Genomic DNA, 22598 nt, shown 5'->3' on the forward strand with positions numbered 1-22598 from the left:
TTTATAGAATATTATATTAATGCTGCAGTGATTTGCATGTCAATGGTATATAATGTTTTATTATGTCTAAGTAGTGACCCTTTCTTAAAATGAAGAAGGCAGTTTGAGTGTAGTTTCTAACCCAAAAATTCACTATTGATTTATGTTGTTGAACAAGGATTTTTTTACAAAATTATCTTTTCACATATATTATTTAGCTTAATTGCTATTATTAATAATAATTATTTTTAAACTGCTTTTATTAAATTACTGCATGTCTCATGTTAATGGTTTATAATTTTTGTTTTTCATTTCTAACTTTCCCACAATACCGTAAAGCTTTTTAAAAATGCTGCTTTTTGTATATAAAGAATCATGCTTCTTTTTATTGTAGTGAAACAAAAAGATGTGAGTATAAGAAGGATTTATCATCACTGGAATTATTCTCATGGCAACAATTATAATATTATTTAAAATATATCAACATAAAAAACTTAATTTGCATCTTAATTCTATTGGTATGCCAGTATGATGTATCTGCTTATGATAATCATATGCTGATGGAGGTGATTGAAGAAGATATATTGGTGCATTGCAAATATTAACTGGGTATAAAGTTGGCTGTGTATTATTTCTTGTTCAACAAATAAATGTTAAAACACTTTTATGTTATTTGATGTAATAAATGTGAGAGGAATAGCCTCTCATTTTTTGATAATATATGAGTAAGTTGGACATTTGTTTTATGTATATTGCTTTTTGATAATGTTTCTATATGTTGTATATAATGTGATAGAAACATTAATTAATAATCATGTAATCTTGGTCGGGCTACATTTCATAGAATATCTTAAAAGCTTCCCACAAAAATTAATTTAAAAATTAATTTAAGTAAGATATGGATAACTGACACTTTGTGCATTTTTAAATTTTACTTGGGTGTTTTCATTTTGATTATAAACAAATTGCTGTGAACTAGAAATACAGTCAGGATAATTTCTTTTGAGAAATGTTATTGGCAAGATAGGAATGTGACAGGAATAAATCAGACAAATCTTTAGAAAAATAAAAGTTGCTTTATATTAAAAATAATGTGACTCCTCATATTTATACTTCATTGTCTTTATAATTTTCTGATCAACATATTTCTAAAGGTTGAAGCTATCATACTTTGAATTAATGTAGCATTTATATTCCCCAATATTTTAATAACTCTGGATGGTTCACAATGATCAAAACACACAAATCAATTGCACATTAATTTACTTAAATGGTATGTTAGAAAATCCAACCACCTTTCCTACCTCTTTGCAATGATTTATTATATTAAAAATGAGGTTTTGTTTTACTGAGCAAGAAACTTTATACTTATTCTGTCCATATTAGTATAACAACCTGATTGGCATGTAAAATGCAGTCTGTGGAGCTGGAAACTTTCTTTTCTCTTTCCCTTTCCCCTTCCCCTTCCTCTTCTCCTTCCCCTTCCTTTTCTCCTTCCCCCTTCCCTCATGCTGCTCATTGGCCTGGATATCATTTTGAGATTGACAAAATTCATACAGCTGCTTCTTGTTGTGGAAAAAGTAGTAATGATACCTACTTGTCCACTTTATCCTTATTATCAGACCATCTTAGAAACCTAAGCTCTAGAAAATAAGCAAGTATCATGTTATCACACATTACAGTGTTGAAAGCAGCGGTACTGATGGCAGATTAAGGTATTTGCACTTTAAGCTGAAGGAAAACAATTTATTCTTCCACTGGCTTGAACAAACATAATAGTATCCTGATGGAATAGAAACATTTAGGACACAGATGTTGAACTATTTTATTTTGCTTTGTCAACTGGATTTCACTCAGTATACCCAACTTCAAAAGGCAAAACAAAATTACCTCACTTTTGCTATATTTCAGCATGAAGATAAGAAAGTATTTATATATCATCTTCATCAAGTCCTCAAACTTGAAATCACTTCATTGATATTATGTCTATCTTTGTAATGGATCTGCAAACTTAGCTAAACATAAGTATTACTTCTTACACATTTTATATATCATAGTATTCAAGCAGAACGTATTGACATCTAGGAATTTACAACTAAAATAGTTTTTGAATAAGAAATTCATATTTTGACTTGTTTTAATAAAGATATACTGCTCATATCATATGTATGTTTACATATGATGCAGTGCTATGCTTAATTTTAACAATGGCTTGTTGAGCAAGTCATAATCATTATTTACACTTAGCTCTAAAATTTAAATCATGATTTACAACATACAGTGACTATTTTCACACATCACACTGAACTAAAACCAAAGCGACTATATTATGATTTAGCACAATATGTGAATCCATCCAGAATGAATAATATAAGACAAACATCATATTTTTTGAAACTTTTAATTTAGAAAAAAGGAAATGTCTCATTGAAGAAGGAAAACAGCCAAATATTGGCCACTCAAAATTGAAAATGTTATATACTTAAAAGTTCAAGACTGGCTTCTTAGCTGTTGGATGTCTTTCTCCAGATGCAAAGATGTTTTAATCTTTGCATGGACTTATCTAAAATTATATTTTAGGAAAATCCTGATTCCTGTTATTATAGCTTATTATCCACAAAACACACATAATAGAGTCTGAATTGTTTTTGTTTCCTAATGACCATAATACTTGGTAGGGTCAGTTTTGAGGATTGAAGTAGTGGATAAAAAGTGTTCAGTGAGGAAACCTCTGCCAAAATCTGAAAACAAAACTTTGAAAGACAGTTTGTACCAGAGAAAGGGTAATGAGAGGAAAATCAAGCACCTTATACACTAGTATTCTCCTCAACATCCAAAAACTGCTTTTAATTAATTAAAATCAGTATCAAAAATTATTTCTAAGTGGTGCACATTTCTGCAGCTACTTATTTTTAATGAGCATTTGGATTTAGCTTACACTTTGTCAGAAGATAAAGTAGATGTGAACAAACATAGACTGCATCACAATTTTGGAATGTTGCATTCTGTTTTGGAGGTCTCAAAAGAAGGGAGAAAGAAATTGGATCTGTTGATGGCAGACCTAAGAAGGTTCAGGGGAAGGATTTAGAAAGATCTGGTACCTGCTTTGCCCTTGTCTCTAGTTGTGGGTTGCTATGAAAAATGCTACTAGTACTGTGAGGAATACTATGAAAAGTAGTGCTAGCAACAGCAATTGTGGAGCTTTGAAGTAGAGCTGTTATCACCATCCTTAGAAGCTGAGCAGGAGCATGAAATTGGAGACTAGATATCAGCTTCTGGTCTGGGGTAATTGGGCTCTGGATGAGGAAAATGCACATGATGGCTGAGATTAGTGGAGTATGTGCTGAGTTTGGAAAAATGTGAGAATGAAAATGCAGAAATAATTGTTGGTTGAGATGATGCAATGGTTCCCAAATTAGGATCGTGATGGGCAGGGTCACGAATAGTGGGAGGCCACTAAATAAGCTCTTGTAGGAGATCCAGATATTCATGTCTCTTCTAAGTCAGCTTCCCCAATCCTAGTTCCCCAGGTAGAAACATTATCAGTGTCTTGGTCTCTAAGATGCTGGTAAATGTCAGGTCTGTGGCATTTAGATTATATCCATCTACAACATGGTTGTTGATGAGCATGTAACCTGTTGGATATTACTGACTGGGAGTAATGGAGGTGTAGCTCTCAGATTTTGTATCTATGTTTCGGGTCCTGCAGCAACATAACATAAATTTACATAGAAGACTTGCAATGGCAAGGAGCATTGTGTAATGGTATGTGGAAATGACCTTGGAAGACAGATTAGACAACTATCATTCAAAGGATATTTCAGGCCACAGAAGCAAATGGGAAGCATTTAAAATCAGATCTTCCCTAGTTTTCTGGTGAGTAAAAGAAAGCAGGAAGATTCTGTATTTATACTGATTTGTTTCTTGTCTGGCCTACTTTGAACAGCTAACATATTGTCCTTAAGGTGGTTGGTGTAAGTGCCTTTGTATGTATTGGGCTGGAAAATAAGCTGCAATGCTGTTAGCATTGACTACCTGACCATTTAGCAGCTGCCTTTTACATGTATATTGTCTCATGAGTCATGATTACTACAAAGTTCCTAAAGGTACTTTAGTGATATGGCTCTTCAGTTCAGAGCCTCCATGGTGACCACTGACTTGTTACAAATAATAACGCCTGGCATATGCTTGACACATTTTTTTTATTTTGGAACGTACAAGGACATTGGAATTTGTTTTTGCTGTGGTCAGATCACTTATCAACTTACACATTGTAGGTGAATCGCTAGAGGGACCTTGACGATGAATGAATTCAGAGATTTCAGAGACTGCTTGGAAAGTTTTTATAAAAGTTTGGCGGTTGAAGCTGCTGGAAGACATCATCTGTCAGTTCAGAATGAGGAGTCATCGGTATGATGATTACACCAATTATACATAACTAGCCTAGGCAGACATGATGCAATGGAAACCCTCAACCAATGTCTGAGAGCTATCAGGGTCTGGAATCAGGTGAAACAACCCCAAATTAAATCTTACAAATAGCAAATTGCTTCTTTTTTTTTCAATAAACAACAGTAACATCAGTCTGGATTACTGAAGATGGGATTGTATTTCCTCTGAAGAAGTTGTATTTTTACAACCTTTGGTTGCAATTTGGTTGGGCTGCTGCAACATATTCTACATGAGCACCCTTTGGAGAAACTTTTGCTAGGAGAAAATATCTGTTGATATTTGAGAATGAAAGTCCCTTTAGAGTCTTGCAAGGGAATGAAATGCAGGGGAGTCAAACAAAGTGTTCTGGGAAGTGAGCATTAAAATCTTATTAACACATGTGCATTGTTGCTGGGATGCAGTGGCTCAGTGATCACTGAGCTTGTTGATCAGAAAGGTCAGCAGTTAGGTGGTTCAAATCCCTAGTGCCGCATAATGGAGTGAGCTCCTGTTACTTGTCCCAGCTTCTGCCAACCTAGCAGTTCAAAAGCATATAAAAATGCAAATAGAAAAATAGGAACCAACTTTCGTGGGAAGGTAACAGTGTTCTGTGCGCCTTGGGTGTTTAGTCATGCCGGCCAATGATCATCTTCAGACAGCACTGGCTCTTTGGCTTTGAAATGGAGATGAACACCGCTTCCTAGAGCCAGGAACGACTAGCACATATGTGCAAGGGTAACCTTTACCTTTTACCTTATTGTTGCTGAAAACTGCTTAAGACTAATTGGATAACCTGACCTTTTCTAGAAAGAGTACCTACGTCTAGAGATTCCTATAGTGTATGCTGAGCGTACATTTAGTACATTTATAACAAACTCTATTTCTTAGAAATAATACTTTCTTTTAAAACGGCAACACTATGTACAAGAATACTGGATTTTTTTCCTCATAATAAGACTATTGTTATCATTTTCTACATTTCCTAACTAAGCACACAATCCCTACTAGAAAGAACTGGGACCTTCAATATACAAAGAAAGATTAATTCAAGGGATGGCCTTGCTCTATTTGCATTTTTTTCCTGTCATCTGCACATTAGATACAAACATTTGAAATGAACTATCTATACTTGTACAAATGAACAGTGTGCAAATAGCATTTGTAGTACAATTGACTGTAGGAGTGTGGATAGCAAAACTATGATAACTAAAACAGTTACAGTTATAATAATGACAGTTGGCAAAGCCTACTAGGATTGAATATTTTTTGTGAAAGAAATAAGCAGAGGCTTTGGTTCAAAGCTTATATTCCCCAGATATTTTTTTATATAAAGCTTTATGTCCTGAAGGTTAATATTTTTATTAGCATGGGTTACATTTGATTTTTAATTAAAGCTTGGCATAATAATTTCATTGTTGTTGGTTAATGAAAGGGAGATAACATATTCAAAAGAAGAGTCTTCAAGGGGACAAAGAAACATGGAGAGGTACTGCCTGGCCTTGTAGTAGGACAAAACAGACAGTATCAAATGTAGTGCAGATATGATGTTCCAGGGAGAGAGAGAGAAAGAATTCTCAATAGAGAAGTTGAAAAATATCATAGGAGAAAGCAATGACAAACCACTTCATATTATCTCCAAGAAAACTACTTAGATTCCTGAAGTCAGTAGAAGTCAAGTTCAATATACAGGACACTCATTACTGTGTATTCCATCTACTGAGTTAATAGAATTATGCATTAAAGGCGATAGACCAACATACTAAAACTAATAAATTAAACCCTGAATGTTGATTCAAGCGTTATAGTTACCATATGGACATTGTAAAAGAATTCCTGAGCCATACATGCAATGTAACTTTTAAAAGGCTTTTTACTCCATATCAATGTAGCATAACAGTAGCTGTTTTGTTTGGGCCCGCTATACAGGCCAGAACATAAGCAGAAAGTCTTCATACTATAAGATGCATAACTACATTTTGATAGCTTTCATATGGCCAGAATGTTCTTAAACTGGACTTCAAAGATAACCAAAGAAGAGATCATACTGGCAAGGATCGCATATCATTTCACGTAGAGACGACTGAAAAACAACCTGAATTGGGTTTTAATGATAGTTTGTAGAAGATAATATGTATAATACAGTAACTTACTGTTGCTTTTAGGACTGCTAGATGAGGGGGTGGTGTTTCTCCAGGGAGCATAGCATTGCAGGGTTCCTTGAGATGTTCTTCAATCCAATCCAATCTAGCATAACACATAGGCTTCTCACTCTTGGTAATATAGTGCCTAAGCCAAACAGATGAATAATGATCACTGCTTGCCAAAACTTGTTATTCTTGGAAGCTTTATAATGGGCAGTATTTATGTTATTGTTGCATTACAACTGCTTCTTGAACCAATTAGTTACTGGATTTGAACAAGATAAAGGAATACATTCCTAACCACAAGGACATCAATATGATAACACCTTCAACATAATGTATTTTATATTGTGGCAGCAGCAACAATATCAATTCTGGTGTGGCTTTCCCCTACAGTAGAAGGTGGTGAATGGGCTTTTGGGCAGCAGCAGGATCATATTAGAAACTAGATGAGACTCTACCTGACTCAATCTCCTGGTTCAGGGCATGGGATGGCAGAGGGCACAGGAGCAAGCAGGAAGCTTCATAATCAACCAATGTCCTGTGGCTACCATTGGATTGGCCATATGGAGCAGCAACCTATTCATTTATTTGTTTGTTTAAATTTATATGCCACACATCTCACTTCATGTGACTCCAGGTGGCTTAGAATCTGATAAAACACTGTTATGAAAGATTAAAATAGTACAACAAATATAATATTAAGAGAAATAATTTAGATGGCAGGGGAGGAAATACAGTGGTATGGACATGTGAATCTTCTATTTAATCCACCTCTAGGATGACATATCCTCATCATGATCCCAGGCCAATTGGCAGAGCCAGGTTTCAAGGCCCTTATGGGTTGCGTGGGAGTGGAGTTCACCTTAAGGGGTTCAGTTTTTCAGAAGGTTAGAGAGATGGCAGAAAAGGATCTTTTCATTGACTGGCAGCCAAAATTCCTTGGCCAATGGGCTCCTCAGCATGCCCCTTCTGCTGACATGAATGGGTCAAAACAATCCCATTGGGGTAAGATGGTTACTCAGGTAACCTGGACCCATGCCACACATTTTGTCACATTCACATTCTTTGCCAGTTTCATTCATGTTGGTGCTGTTAAAGTGAGCTTACTGAACTTTAATTATAACTAACTCCAGGACTTTCCTTTCCTCATTGTTTGAAAAATATGTACGTATAGGTATTGTCATTGGATTGAAGTTTTTTTTTTATCAGGGTTGTAAGGATGTCTTTCTGAGGCACGGTTACTGTTTTCTCCCTGGGCAAGAAACAAATTTGGCAGAGACCCTGAGTCATTCCTGCCATGTTCTTTGGTGAGATTAGAGTGGTGAGGGTGGAATGGATTGCAGAGAGAGGATGGTTGGTGATGTGTGGTTTAAGAAAGGAGAGTGGGGTAGCTGATACTTGATCTTAGAGATGCTGAGTTTGAGGCCTAGGTGTGGAGCAGCCTAGGTCAGGAGGGGATTGGTAGTGTGGAATGTGCAGTCCTATTAGAATGATGACAGGCAAAGAAAGATAAGGCAGAAAACAAGGAAGAGCCAACTGTCTTGCATATTGACTGTATACCTGACTGGAAGTCACCTCTTCTCACCTCATCAAGCATTCAACTGCATTCTCCTGTCCAGGTCTGCAAAACAAGAGAAAAACATCCACAGTGCACTCACCCCTGTCTCTTCCTCTCCTCTCCTGTGTTTGACCACTCTCTCCCCCAACCCCACCCCACAAAGCACAAAAATTGAAGAGGAAGAGATTACAACACAATGAGTAAGCACACAATGGGGAATACACTAAACTGTTTGCTGAGTGCAGTCACATCTGCCAGTGCGTTGTTTCAGTGTGTATTCCCCACTATGTGACTGCTTACTTTCCTGTAATTCCTTCCTTTCCAATGAAAAGCAATGGGGCCAAGAAGTTAAATGAGCTTCTCCTGACTTACAAATTTGTATACCTTGATCATGTATGTTTGTTTCTCATGTTGGTTGCTACCCATTTCAATTCTTGAGTATATTGTAATTTTGCAGCAATGAGGATGGGTCTGAAAATTAATGTGGCAAAATCCAGAATTGTGTTTGACAGGAGAGAGTGTATCATGGCAGAATGCTAACTATTAGAAAAGGTAAATGGACAGAGAAAGGCTTTTTAAAAAATGAAATCCTAGTGTAGTGGATAGCATATTGTGAGGAGTAAACATTTGCCAGTAGAAGAAAATACTGCTTCATGTAAGCTCATTTCAACCTTTTTATTATATGGACATGAGATTTGCGCATGTCATGAGGAACCTAGAAGTAATTTGCATGTGATTGTAATAGATAATATAAGAATTGTGTCTACTCAAACAATACAATACAATAGCAGAGTTGGGAGGGATCTTAGTCCAACCCCCTGCCTAGGCAGGAGAGGGATCTTAGTCCAACCCCCTGCCTAGGCAGGAAACCCTATACCATTTCAGACAAATGGCTATCCAATATCTTCTTAAGACTTCCAGTGTTGGGGCATTCACAACTTCTGGAGGCAAGCTGTTCCACTGATTAATTGTTCTAACTGTCAGGAAATTTCTCCTCAGTTCTAAGTCGCTTCTCTCCTTGATTAGTTTCCACACATTGCTTCTTGTTCTACCCTCAGGTGTCTTGGAAAATAGTTTGACTCCCTCTTCTTTGTGGCAACCCCTGAGATATTGGAACACTGCTATCATGTTTCCCCTAGTCCCTCTTTCTATTAAACTAGACATACCCAGTTCCTGCAACCGTTCTTCATATGTTTTAGTCTCCAGTCCTCTAATCATCTTTGTTGCTCTTCTCTGTACTCTTTCTAGACTCTCCACATCTTTTCTACATTGTGGTGACCAAAACTGAATGCAATATTCCAAGTGCGGCCTTACCAAGGCATTATAAAGTGGTATTAACACTTCACGTGATCTTGATTCTATCCCTCTGTTTATGCAGCCTAGAACTGTGTTGGCTTTTTTGGCAGCTGCTGCACACTGCTGGCTCATATTTAAATGGTTGTCCACTAGGACTCCAAGATCCCTTTCACAGTTACTACTGTTGAGCAAGGTACTACCTATACTGTACCTGTGCGTTTCATTTTTCTTGCCTAAATATAGAACCTTACTCTTTTCACCATTGAATTTCATTTTATTAGATAGTGCCAATGTTCAAGTTTGTCAAGATCCTTCTGTTTCTTTAGCCTATCTTCTGAAGTGTTGGCTATTCCTGCCAGCTTGGTGTCATCTGCAAATTTGATGAGTTCCCCATTTATTCCATCATCCAAATCATTGATGAAGATGTTGAAGAGTACTGGGCCCAAAACAGAGACTTGGGATACTCCACTGCATACTTCCCTCCATGTAGATGCAGTTCCATTGAGGACGACACATTGAATGTGCTTGGTCAGCCAGTTACGAATCCATCTGGTGGTGCTCTGTCTAACCCACATTCTTCTACTTTATCTAGTAGTAGGTTATGGTCTATCTTATCCAATGCCTTACTGAAGTCCAAGAAAACTATATCAACGGCATTCCTCTGGTCCACTAATTTTGTCACATTATCAAAGAATGCAATAAGATTACTCTGGCATGATCTGTTTTTGACAAACCCATGTTGGCTTTTGGCTATTACTTTGTTTGCTTCTAGGTGTTTGCTAATTCGTTGCTTGATTATCTTTTCCAGAATCTTTCCTGATATTGAGGTCAGGCTGATAGGTCTGTAGTTTCCTGGATTTGTTTTTTTCCCTTTTTTGAAGATGGGAACCACATCAGCTCTTTTCCAGTCCTCGGATCTCTGAAAGATATAGTTTCAGTGGTTCTGAGATCTCATCTGCCAGTTCCTTCAGAACCCTGGGGTGTAATCCGTCCGGTCCTGGTGATTTGAACTTGTCTAGGGTAGACAGGTGCTCACTTACCATTTTCTTCCTTATTTCAACTTGTGTTCCTAATCTGATTTTTGTGGTGCTGTTTTTGATAGCTTGGACTGTTTTATCCCTTTGTGTAAAGACAGATGCAAAACATGAGTTTTGAGGATTCTCATCCATGGAATTTTTCCCAAGCTCTCTCTAAGTTTATTGAAATTGGACTCTTAAAGTCCAAGACTCTAGTTTCACTTTGTTCTACTACTTGTGTTTGCATAATGTTGAATTCCAATATTGCATGGACACTTGACCCCAGGGTTCCCGTGGCTTCAACACCTTCTATCATTTCCTCTCTGTTAGTGAGAATTAAGTCCAATATTGCTGATCCCCTTGTTCCCTTCTCTACTTTTTGGGAAACAAAGTTGTCTTCTAGGTTTGTTAGGAACCTGTTGGATCTTCCACTTGGTGCCGAGTTTGTTTCCCAGTTGATGTCAGGGTAGTTAAAATCCCCCATTACTATTGTGGTGTACTTTCTACATACCTTAGTTAGCTGACTAGCAAAAAGTTCATCTACTTCCTCTGCTTGGTTGGGTGGCCCGTAGTATAGATCTATGGCAATGTCATTTCCTCCCCAACCTTTAATATTGACCCAAATGCACTCAAGATAGTTCTCATCATTGTTGTGCTCTATTTTTGTAGAGAGGTAATTATTTCTTATATATAGTGCAACTCCTCTTTTATTTGGTCTATTTCTTTTAAATAATTTAAATCCTTCTAGCTGTATGTTTCATTTGTCGGTTTCATCCCACCATGTTTCTGTAATGGCAGCAATATCGTATCAGCCCTCTTTTACTTGAATTTCTAATTCACCCTGTTTATTCCTCATACCCTGTTCATTGGTGTATAGACATTTGAGTCCATTTTGATTGACCCTGTGTTTACTGTCTACATAACCAAGATCAATAATGAATGAGTGCTGAATGTATGTGGATTAAATATAAGAATCTAATGAGAGATTACTCTAAAGAGGAAATACTTTAAATTGTTTTGGTCAAGTGGAGAGAATGAATGAGGATAAAACCGCAAAACAAATATAGCAAGTTAAGGATGACCACTAGTTAAGAATAGAGCATCATTTGAATTAAATGCATGATTCAAGTTAAATACATAACGATTCAAGTTCTTTATACAATACTTATACAGTATTACATAATAATACTGTTCCATCTTACACACAAATTTGACTTAATTGATCCTATAGGCAATGTCTCCTGTGCTTGTGGAGATTCCACCTTACGGATGGAACTCATTTGTAAACTGGAGACTACCTGTAATATAAGAATAGAGCAAACGGCTACTGAAGGAGCGTGGATTGAATACGAAAGTGACAAATAAGAAAGCTTTGAGGTGGCTTGGTCTTAGAGAGAGCATGAATGAGGATCAGTTCACAAAACATTGGTTGTAATTGCTATTACTTTACTAGCCTACTTTCTTTCTGTCCTTTGAATTATATAGTGAACTGTAAGAAAGAATGGTATTGGATGATATGCCATGTATATTGGTACACAATGGATGCATATTTATGCATGTGTCACTTATTATGCACAACTATATTTATCATTTTATGACTGAGGAATAAATGTAGATAATTGTGCTTAACATTTTTATTTTATGAAAGATGTGTACAGATGCTATGGAATAATTAATATTAAGCAATTTAAACCACATTAATTAAAAGTATTCCATTTATATTGCAGGATAGTTTATGAAAGGCTACACTTCCATTTTAATTAAAATAAAATATTGCATGCTAAATTCCATCTATATAATATACTTGATATCATTCATATTTATTGCAGTTCTGATTTTCGTGTAAACTATATTTATCTATAAAGTTCAGGTTGGCATTATGTTTTTTCTCCTTAGTTATAAATTATTTGTTAAAAAACTTAAAAGAACATGATCAATATCCATATAAAAAAGAAGACAGAAAGACATATAGTGGATAAAAAATAAAATATGAGAAAATAAACAGAGTTTGCAATTATCATAAATTCACATTATTATATAATTAATTCAGTGTGTAGAATCACATTAATTGTAATCTTAAGAAATAACTAGAAATCTCAATAAATATATTAATATTTATGTCAGCAGTGTTTGTTATTCTTTCAAAAATAATACATAATTGTGTGGAAAACAAAGGGAAAGGGATGGAAATGAAGCAAGAGAGAAAGAAAAGGAAAAAAAGAAAAATTGAAAAACTAAATAGTTTCACATTTCTTCCCTACTGTTGATTACATCAACACATTTATAAAGATTGAATTTGTTTCTAATTATTGCTTTTATATTATTTACTTGTTAAAAACTGTACTCTGTGCATAGTATTTGTCTTAATTTTCTTTTCCTAACTTAAAAGTTATAACAATTGAACAACTACTAAAAAAGCCATTTTCATCACAGCCAGTCTTTGACTTATGACAAAATTGGGATCAGAATTTCGATTGCTCGGTGATGTAGTCTGGATTGCTTCACAATGGCAGTTACCATTGTTAACCAAATTCCAGGGTCATTAAACAAGGCAAATTCCTGCCATTTTCTAACAATGAATCAGTGGGGAAGCCATCAGGAAGTTGCTAGATTTTAAAAAAAAGTGTGAGAGGGAGGCAGCAGGCAAGTAAGTTGCTGGTGGTATCGGGAGAAGGCATGGTGAGAGATGCACCGTAAGGATCAGGGAGGCTGTGACATGATGCAAAAGCCTATGGGGGAGATGCAGCATGGGTTGGGGAGGGTGTGCAAAGGAGAAGTTAGTCCAGCTATTTCTGATCTTTCCTGTCAGCTTCCCCAATGACTTTTTGGAGACGCTGGCAGGGAAGATTGCAACTACATGTGATTGTGGGATGCTGCAACCAATTGTAAGTGCAGGCCAGTTGGTCAATAATCATTTCTTTCATGGTCATAGGTCAAGGATTTCCTGCATATTCTAAGCATACTTCATACCACCCCAATATAGTTAAGAGTCAATGGAATTACTTTAACAGTAAAGAGCTTAAAAATTAGCATGGGTTGCTTTTCACAATTTTTTGCAGTGTAAAATCTTCATAGGATCCACTTGATTCCAAAGTTCTTTTTCTAACAAGCAGGCTAAATCAACAAATTGTTCATCCCTGGGAGCTCATGTCATCCAGAAAAGGCCCATTTCAACCCTTAAAAAACATAACACTGTAATCTAATTAATGTTGCTACATCTTTTATTTACAGAAGAATTCCAATCCAGTTGTTAATTATTTTCTAGGTACATTGGTGTACTTCTGTTCAGAAAAAAAGTTTTTAAAAAGTCACCATGTAGTTTGTTCCTGGGGGTTGACCCCTTTCCTATGCCTCTCTCATGGAAGGTTAAATGAAAGCTTTTTAGTTCTATGTTTTGATAGCACCGACCTTACTCACATCAGGGAACCAGGAGTTCAAAAGGAAATAATGTGTAACAGGTCAAGAAAATCAAATGAGGATAAAGCTTTGCTGGCCTAGGAAAACTGGGCAGTGTTTACCTTGTTAAAGAGCTTTAATTAGATGTGATAGCAATTTTGCAGCTCCTCTGCTAAGCAACAGGAAATTGGGAACAACAAAAACTGCCAGTTTATTAGTGATAATACACAAGGCTAATATTCAGAGGAAGAAAATACTCACTTCAAAAGAAAGTAATTTTAAAATAACTTTAATTTTAAAATCACTTTCCATGGTTTTGAGCCATGGAAAATGAAAAAGTAAAAAGAAAGGACTAGAGAATTCATACTTGGAAATATAACAATAGCTATTTTTTTCTGCCTATCTGTTGTATGAATTCAGTGCCTTTATTTTTCATGATTTGGCCATGCATATGTTTGACTCACTGAATTACTGATTCAGATTAAACAAAACAATTATTACTTCAAAGACTAAATTTTCAACATTATTCATCCAGGGTTGTTGAAAAAAGCCTAAATGTGTTAGATCTGAGCAAACTGTTTTATTTTTTATTTAAAGTAGAAAATACATTTCTACATCATTAATCAATGAACTGGAAATTGTTGCAGTATAAATGTAATATATGTACTGAACTGCATATGAAATTTAAAAAAATAGTCTATACATCTGTCTAAAATTTCTTTGACATCTTTAATTTAAGGTAGGTTTCTAAGCTAATGAATTTTCTTAGAATGCTTGATGTTTGACTTACAATTTTTAAAATGTGACTCCTTATTATAAACTATTCTAGAGGGAGCTGTTCTCACAGTTTAAATAGAAAATAAAAATTACATTTCTGAGAAGGTTACATTTTCTTTCATGATATAACTGCAAGTTTACACATCAAAATTCTGATCAATGGGAAAAGGGACACATAAACCAAACCTGTACAGAAGATAAAGCAGAATTTATTTTATGTAATTTAGAATGCAACCTAAACAGGATTTCAAGTTTATTTATAGCTAGCTACTATGTAACTCATATATTTTTTTCTTTCTTGAATTTTAAAATTCTACATAAAGGATTAATATTGTCCAGTATTTCTCCAGATAATCATAAGGTCTTCGAAGAATGTAAAGGACCTGTGTGATTTAGTTCTATCTACTATTGTTTGAAGGGAGGCAGTGGTAGCTCAGTGGCTAAAACGCTGAGCTTGTCAATCAGAAAGGTCAGCAGTTCAATGGTTCGAATTCCTAGAGCCACATAACGGAGTGAGCTCACATTAGTCATCCTAGCTTCTGCCAACCTAGCTGTTCAAAAGCATGTAAAAATCCAAGTAGAAAAATAGGAACCACCTTTGGTGGGAAGGTAACAGCACTCCGTGCATCTTTGGCATTTAATCATGCCACCCATAGGACCACGGAGACATGTTCAGAGAACACTGGCTCTTCTGCTTTGAAACAGAGATGAGCACCGCCCCCTACAGTTGGGAACGACTAGCACATATGTGCAAGGGGAAACTTTACTTTTATCTCTACCTTTACTATTGTTTGAAGAAATTTTGTACCCTACTTGGATACTCTAGGGCTTAATAGTACTGTACGTAACCGTTTTTAATCACTCTTATTGTGATTAAACCTGTGGTTTCCAGAATTTAAGATGTAATAATTTATTCCACCAGTGAAGTAAAATATGATATGCTATTAGATCTTTCCCAATAAAGCAAAATATTTTTATATTGGGATCATTGGGAACAGGACCCATTATCTTTATGAAAAATAATAGAAAAAGAACTGAAAAGAACAGTTACTGGAAAGTTGCTGAACTTGATAAAATAATTATTTTGAGAATCTTTTCAAATGTTTCAAATATCGAATTAGGATACTTTGTATATTTATTTGTATATTTTTCTCTACTCCTCCTTGAAGATATCTTCTGGCTCAGTCATATTCCTAGTTGTCCTTGCATGCGCTGCTGTTTGAGATTTCAGAGATAACATTCAAGTCTGGGGAATGGGGTGGCTACTCCAAAATCTTTATCTTTTCTTAAATGTTTAATGGTTTGATTTGGAGGTATCTTTCAGATCAACATTGTGGTGAAGCATCCAAACTTCCAACTCTTTTCAGCTTCATTTTCTTTACTTATCATAAAATATCCTTCAGGGAATATGTAATAGGAAGTATGCATAATTTGAAAGGGAAGTACTTTTGTGTAGTACTGGATCTTTTTCATTCAGATTTAGACTATCCCAAAACCTATTTAAGTCAATACATTCTTGATATAACCCAAACGACTGCTTAGCCATAATATAACATTAAATCAGAACCACTCTAGATCAAAATATGTTTTGTATTTTTGTATTTTTAAAAAATTATATTTTGCCTTTCAGTAGGTGAGTATTCAAGCAACCTAATAAAGTATAGAAACCAAAAAGCAGATACAAAAAGTTAAAAACAGAGGTCAAAATTAACACTATAATACATACTAATATATTTTAATAATTAAAGCCTGGTGAAAGAGGGGAGTCTTGACAGATTTCCTAAATATTGAAGGAGTTAAAGCCAAATTCAACTTACAAAGCAGGGTGTTCTATTAGCTGGGAACAAAGGAGGCTCTCTAATATGCCAGAAAGTGAGGCATCAGCATAAGGGACATATTCTAAAAGTTTCTCTAGCAAATAAGGACATCTGCACAGCTTTGTAATCCCTTAAGTCAAAGTTTTCAAAGTTATTGCCCATGTGCAGATTCCACATAATTTTCTCTGGCAAATAATAATATTTTGCCGGTAGGCATAATGCCCAGTAAGGCAGGACATTGAGTGCGGCATTGGAAAAAGTATCAGTAGCCTGGCAGCTTATCAGTGAACCTGATAGGTATTCCATTGGTGTGATCTTGAAGTTTCTCATTTTGAGGAGTCCCTTATTCTGGGAACCTTCACTCATTCTCACATTCTATGAGGTACTGTTTTTGATGCAGTACTTTGGCAGATGTAGCAAAGAGTCAAGAATGGGCCAGGGGATATATTCTGGAAGCACTGGTTGCCTAAAGTAGGAAGGAAGCTTGGATGCCACTTGAGCAGAGCCTGCTATAAAGAAAGACTCAATGATTTATGCTGTAATCTGGAAGTATTTTGGCCCAAAGAGCCACTGTAGTTTTGCTCCAGTATTTGTCTGCCCGTAGTTTAAATTAGTTTATTAGGTGCTTGAATGCTTACCGGGTTTATTTGATAATTGATAATGGCATTTTAATTTCTTTGTTTGTTATTCTTTGTTATTTTGTTGTACCCTAAATCTATCAGAACTAAAATGGGTTAGAAACGTTCTACAATATATTTATAATTAATAAACCAAATATTGATGCTGTAAATTTGACTGCTATAAATAACTAAAATAAAATTGATTTTTTGTATCTCTGATTTGCAATGTTTTACATTGTTATTTTTAACTTAATACATCTATGTTCAATGGCATACCATGATACTCTCCATTTTCTTCATTTGTTTTACTTTCTAAACACTTTTTAATCGATGTATAACATAGTATTGTGCTCTTGAGCCTAATGAGCCTTCTTGTCTTCAAGAAGCATTTGAGTATTTCAATTGGAGATATCTAAATTAAATTACTAGGTGCCATCAAGTTGATGTTCAATTCTGACTGGCCATTTAGATAGATTTTCTCAGAGTAGTTTAAAAGCATCAATATTCTTTCTACGCTGCTTCTTCTAAGTCCAATTTCACTTCCATAGAGTGTCATATGCCAACATTTAAATATCTATTGCAGGGGTGTCAAACTGGCAGCCCATAGGCCAGATGCATTATGCACAGGATACATCACGTGTCTTGATCAAGTTTGACATCTGTGATCTGTTGTGAGGCCTTCATGGTGTATTTCTTGAGGGCTGGTTCCTTTACTCTTGATAGTTGACCCTAAAATGCAGAAGCTATCTATTACTTCAATATCTTGATTGTCAATTCCTAAGACTCACTGCTGTATCTGTTGTCATTACTTTAATCTTCTTTACATTTAATCTTCCACTGAGTTCCATTGAGATCATTACATTGTACTCAGTATAGCACAAATTATTGATATTCCTTCCTCTTAATTTTAAAACCCCACATAGCTTTCTTCCATATATGTTCTGCATATAGATTAAGTAAAGTGACAGTATAGAGCAGGGGTGACAAACTCATGGCATCACGTTGTCATCACGTGACTTATCACAACTTTTTTCCCTTTCATTAAAACAGGTGGGTGTAGCCAGTGTGTGATGCATCCAGCCCGCGAGCCACAAGATTGACACTCCTGATATAGAGTCTCGTCTCACCTCTTTGCCAACCCCAATATCTGGGTTGTCTGTTCACTCCTGATATAGAGTCTCATCTCACCTCTTTGCCAACCCCAATATCTGGGTTGTCTGTTCACTATGTTTTGACTATATTGTAACATCTTGGTTTGACCCATACCACTCATGTTGACACAAGAGGCATGCTGTAGATCCCAATTATTTTTGCTTGTGGGGCTTAGGCTTTTGCTCCTGCCCTCTGGAATATCTTGCCTCCCAATGTGAAGTTGGTCCCAACCCTCCTATCCTTTCTTAAGGGCCTAACGACCTGGCTCTGAGTCCCCAATAGGGGGTACCATATTATGGAGGTGGTTGATCAAGTAACAACAGATCCCACTTTCTCCCACTCTGTAAATGATAAACAATCTAACAAACAAACCATCAAATGTTTTGCATGAGCATTCTGGAATATGCTTTCTTTTTAATAAAGCATATACCGACAGCACTGAATGATCCTAAACATTATTTTGGTAGAATGTGAAATTAAGAATATTGTACAATGTTTTCATACTCAATTATACAGTATCTCTTTTCTTTGGTATTGGTATGTAGATTGATATTTTCCAATCTGTTGGCCATTGTGTTATTTTTCAGATTTTCTGGTATAGCTTGGCTGGAACTTTTACTGATTCATCTTCTGTTGCTTGCCATATTTCCATGGATAATTCTATAAAATTCTGTAACTTTCCAAACTATTAATGACCAGAATTAGAAGGCTTTATCTTCTAATACTAGAGGTTTTTCTAAGCAGAGAAAATCTTCTTGGATGTTGATATTTCCATTGTATATAATGTCAGGACACTTTTCCATTGTTATTTCTTTTATGTCATTAAGGCATGAATAATACTAACCAGTTTAGGAAGAGTCACAGCCTATGCTGAACTCTGGTACAAAGACATCATAGTTACAATTTTCAAACCAAATTCCAGGAATACCTCAGATTTAAATATGCTGTTGAGAGGGAAATGCAATCCCATCCTAAACATTTCAGTTTCTTAATCTATTTTTCTGGTTGTCACTAGCATAATTTCCAAACCTTATAAAAACTAATTTTTCTTTAACCCTGCATGATTAACATCACTCCAGGGGGTAATTTGATTAGAGCCCAACGATATGATTATACGATGATTTTGTCAATAAAAAGAGGACTTGATCTCCTTCCTCTATCTTTTTTCCCCTTTTTGTCATCCCATAAATTCTTATTCCTGGAATGGTTTTCATTCTATATATTTAATATTGGCTTTGGCTTAAATAAAGATTGACAGATTAATTGATCATTTTCCTAATCATTCCCAATGTCCTTTTCTGGAGCGTTTCAGGCTTAGCATTTTTTAATATAGAATAACACATTGAGAAACCAAACCTTTTAAAATCTATGAAACCTAAGTGGGATAAAATAAATTCATAAAAAAAGTTTGTTCTTTTAATGGTAGATAATTGTTATTTAGGTATTTTTTCTTCTCTCATTTTATTTTATTTTATTTCCTTTATGTTTTATCATGTATATGTAATAAGCATGCATAAAAAACAAATATTCTTGGAAAGCATTTTTGCAGAATGTTTTAAGTTGCTATGATAATTATACGGGACTATTTTTAAAAATATGTCAACTAAACCGGTGATCCCTGTCTTCAGATGTTGTTTATGTTCAGAATCATAGTATCTATTCACTGTGTTTTTAAATATACAAGATATTGTTTTGATATGTGGTTTGTTTTTTTTACAGGTAGAATGGATAGAACAACAAATTGTGAAAATAAGGAAAAAGAGAGATTACAAACCGGGTAGCATCCAGTCCATGTATTTTAATGATCCTAAATGGCAAAGTATGTGGTACATGGTAAGTTCATATAGGTTAATATTTGCACAGAAATCTGGCATATTAAACACACTTGTCTTCATGCAACTTGTTTAGTAACAATAATAAATATTTGAAACCAAAATGTTTGATGTTGCTAAGTTAAATGTACTCTTATAGTCCTATAAATTAAATGTTATCATAGTAATTGCATTTTGAATATCTATTTAATATTTCAGACCAAAAATGCATGTATTTGTTATAATACATTTAAGTACTGCTTATCTCAAAAAGGAATATACTTAATTTACCAAGTGTTTTTCTATAGTAAATTTGGCAGCTAAAGATCAAAACTGAATTTGTTTCTTATATTACAATACTTTTACATCCTATGATATATGTAAATATATTAAATATTAAATAATGAAATTAAATTAAATATTAAATATCATTATGTAATTTTTACAATTTCCTCAAAAACCTCTAAATGAAAATGAGTAACAAAATGTGCATCATGTGAATTAATAGATTATACTAGATAAGGGCTTTTTTTCTTTCCAAAATTATGTGTGGTTTGGGAGAATTGGGTGATCTTACACTTGCTGATCAGATTAAAAAGGCTGCTGAAAAAAGTAGCGTAAAGTACAAGTACAAGTATTTTTATCACTTCTTCCAGACATCAATTCAGTCCTCTTTCTCTTCTGAATGATTTGTACATTTAATGTTCTAAATATATGAGAGTAGCCTACAATATAAACTTAATGTTATTTTCTAACTCTTATCTGTGTATTCTTTTGTGCAAGTAACCAGCCTCAGGAGAACTTCATTATAAAAGTTATTTTCCTAATTGTTTCCTTTTCCATTCCTTAACACTATCTGCTGTCCAAATATGGTTACTCCATTCTCCATCCTGATTTTCTTCATTTGAGTGAAGAGAGAGTACTGGAAAGAAAATGGGGAAATTCCCGTATCTACTTTATGTTTATGTGCCTGATGGCTTGTGTGTAATGAGTGGAAGATATATGAACATGTGGATCAATTAATTTTGTAAATAGGATGTCTTATTTTTCAGAGAGTTAATTGTATTTAGTAGTTACTGATTCAATGTATTAAAAATACCTTTTATCTTGGCCTGAATTCCCTTATTTTGGAAAGCGGCGTGCTGGTTTACAAGTGTATGTTCACGCATGCACACACACATATACATTGACAAATTTATATGAATGCTGCACTTACTAAACAGGGATAGGAGTCTCCAGACTGGTTTAAGCTACAGTTGACAACCCTAAGTTGACAGCATGAGAAAACTGGGAATTATATAGGGTTTTTTTGTGGGGGGAGTCCCATTCTTTCATTTTGCAGATATTATCTTAAACTCAATGCCATTCTTTTGAATACAAGTATTGCCATTTGATTATAGCTTTGCAGATGAATTAAGAAAATTTCTCAAACAAACAAATCTAAAACTGGGCTTTATTTGGTCCAGCACTGTTTGATTAATTCTTGCACTTTATGTTATTTTTATCAACTGTCCTCAAATCCCTAATGTGGAATATTGCTTGGATACAAAAAGGAATTGGAAGAAGGAGAGAGGAAAAAAAAACCCTGTGCTAATAAGAGAGAAGTTATATTTTTAAGTGTGGAACCTAATCCTGGTTTGAAGTTAGCACTATTTATGAAAAATAGAATATGTCATTTGAGGGATGCTTTTATATTTAGTTATGGATGATACGCAACAATGGCAACTAAAGATTTCATTTACATGTATGTCTTCATGAAGATATGATGTGCCTTCATATGGTTCTCCAGCTGTGTGCTTCTGTGGGAAACTAGAATAAAAGTAAAATCATTTCTTTACATGTTGTTCCACGATATTCTTACATTCATAACCAGTTCAGTTATTATTTTAATTGCTCTATAAAAATTCCTTTCTAATTTGTATACATTCAATTTTTCCCATTGTTTTTGTTCTTAAGTCTTGATAATTTTAAGTTCCATCATCAGCCTGATGAATGACTGATAGATTTACAAATATAATTAATTAAAATCTTTTATTAACACTCTTTAATATATTATTTATATTTATTATTTATTTATTCATACACATACACACATACACACACACACACACACACACACACACACACACACACTATCAGGAAGAACTGAAACCAAATAACAAATAAAAAGTAGTGGTTTTTCTTGTATGAACAATAATGAAATAACCTTGAAATAATTAATACTTATTCCATAACAAAAAGCAGTTGTGGATGAAAATAAGTAGAAAAATATGACAATGGATCTTTTTTTATCTAGATTTATGAATAACTTGGCAATGATGATAAACTATTACTTTTAACACCAGAACAGCTCTACATTTACTGCTGAATTCTGATTTTAAAAAATCCACACTTTCAAATTCTTCTCTCTTTATAATTAGATCCTTTATGCTACCTTTATATTTTTTCTGCCATCCAGTGACCTGAAATGCTTAAAAACTTTGAAAAATTATCATTATTAGAGTTTTATCTTTTTTCTTGCTTCTTATTCTGATTATTGTAATCAATATCAAGTAGCTATATCATACATTTTATTTTTATTTTTAAACAAATCTTATTCAT

General features: G+C 34.7%; 1 protein-coding gene across 6 annotated transcripts in view; it reads left to right on the forward strand.

The window, feature by feature from the left end:
• The window catches only part of PCSK5 (proprotein convertase subtilisin/kexin type 5), a 160442-nt gene that overhangs the window by 30767 nt on the left and 107077 nt on the right, over window positions 1-22598 (forward strand). For all 6 annotated transcript variants that reach the window (XM_032212755.1, XM_032212757.1, XM_032212754.1 and 3 more), the window contains exon 3: window positions 19906-20019. In XM_032212755.1, the coding sequence (XP_032068646.1) occupies window positions 19906-20019 (114 nt within the window). The remainder of the gene's footprint in view (window positions 1-19905; window positions 20020-22598) is intronic.

Source organism: Thamnophis elegans, chromosome 3 (assembly GCF_009769535.1).
Source record: "Thamnophis elegans isolate rThaEle1 chromosome 3, rThaEle1.pri, whole genome shotgun sequence".
Classification (NCBI taxonomy): Eukaryota; Metazoa; Chordata; class Lepidosauria; order Squamata; family Colubridae; genus Thamnophis; species Thamnophis elegans.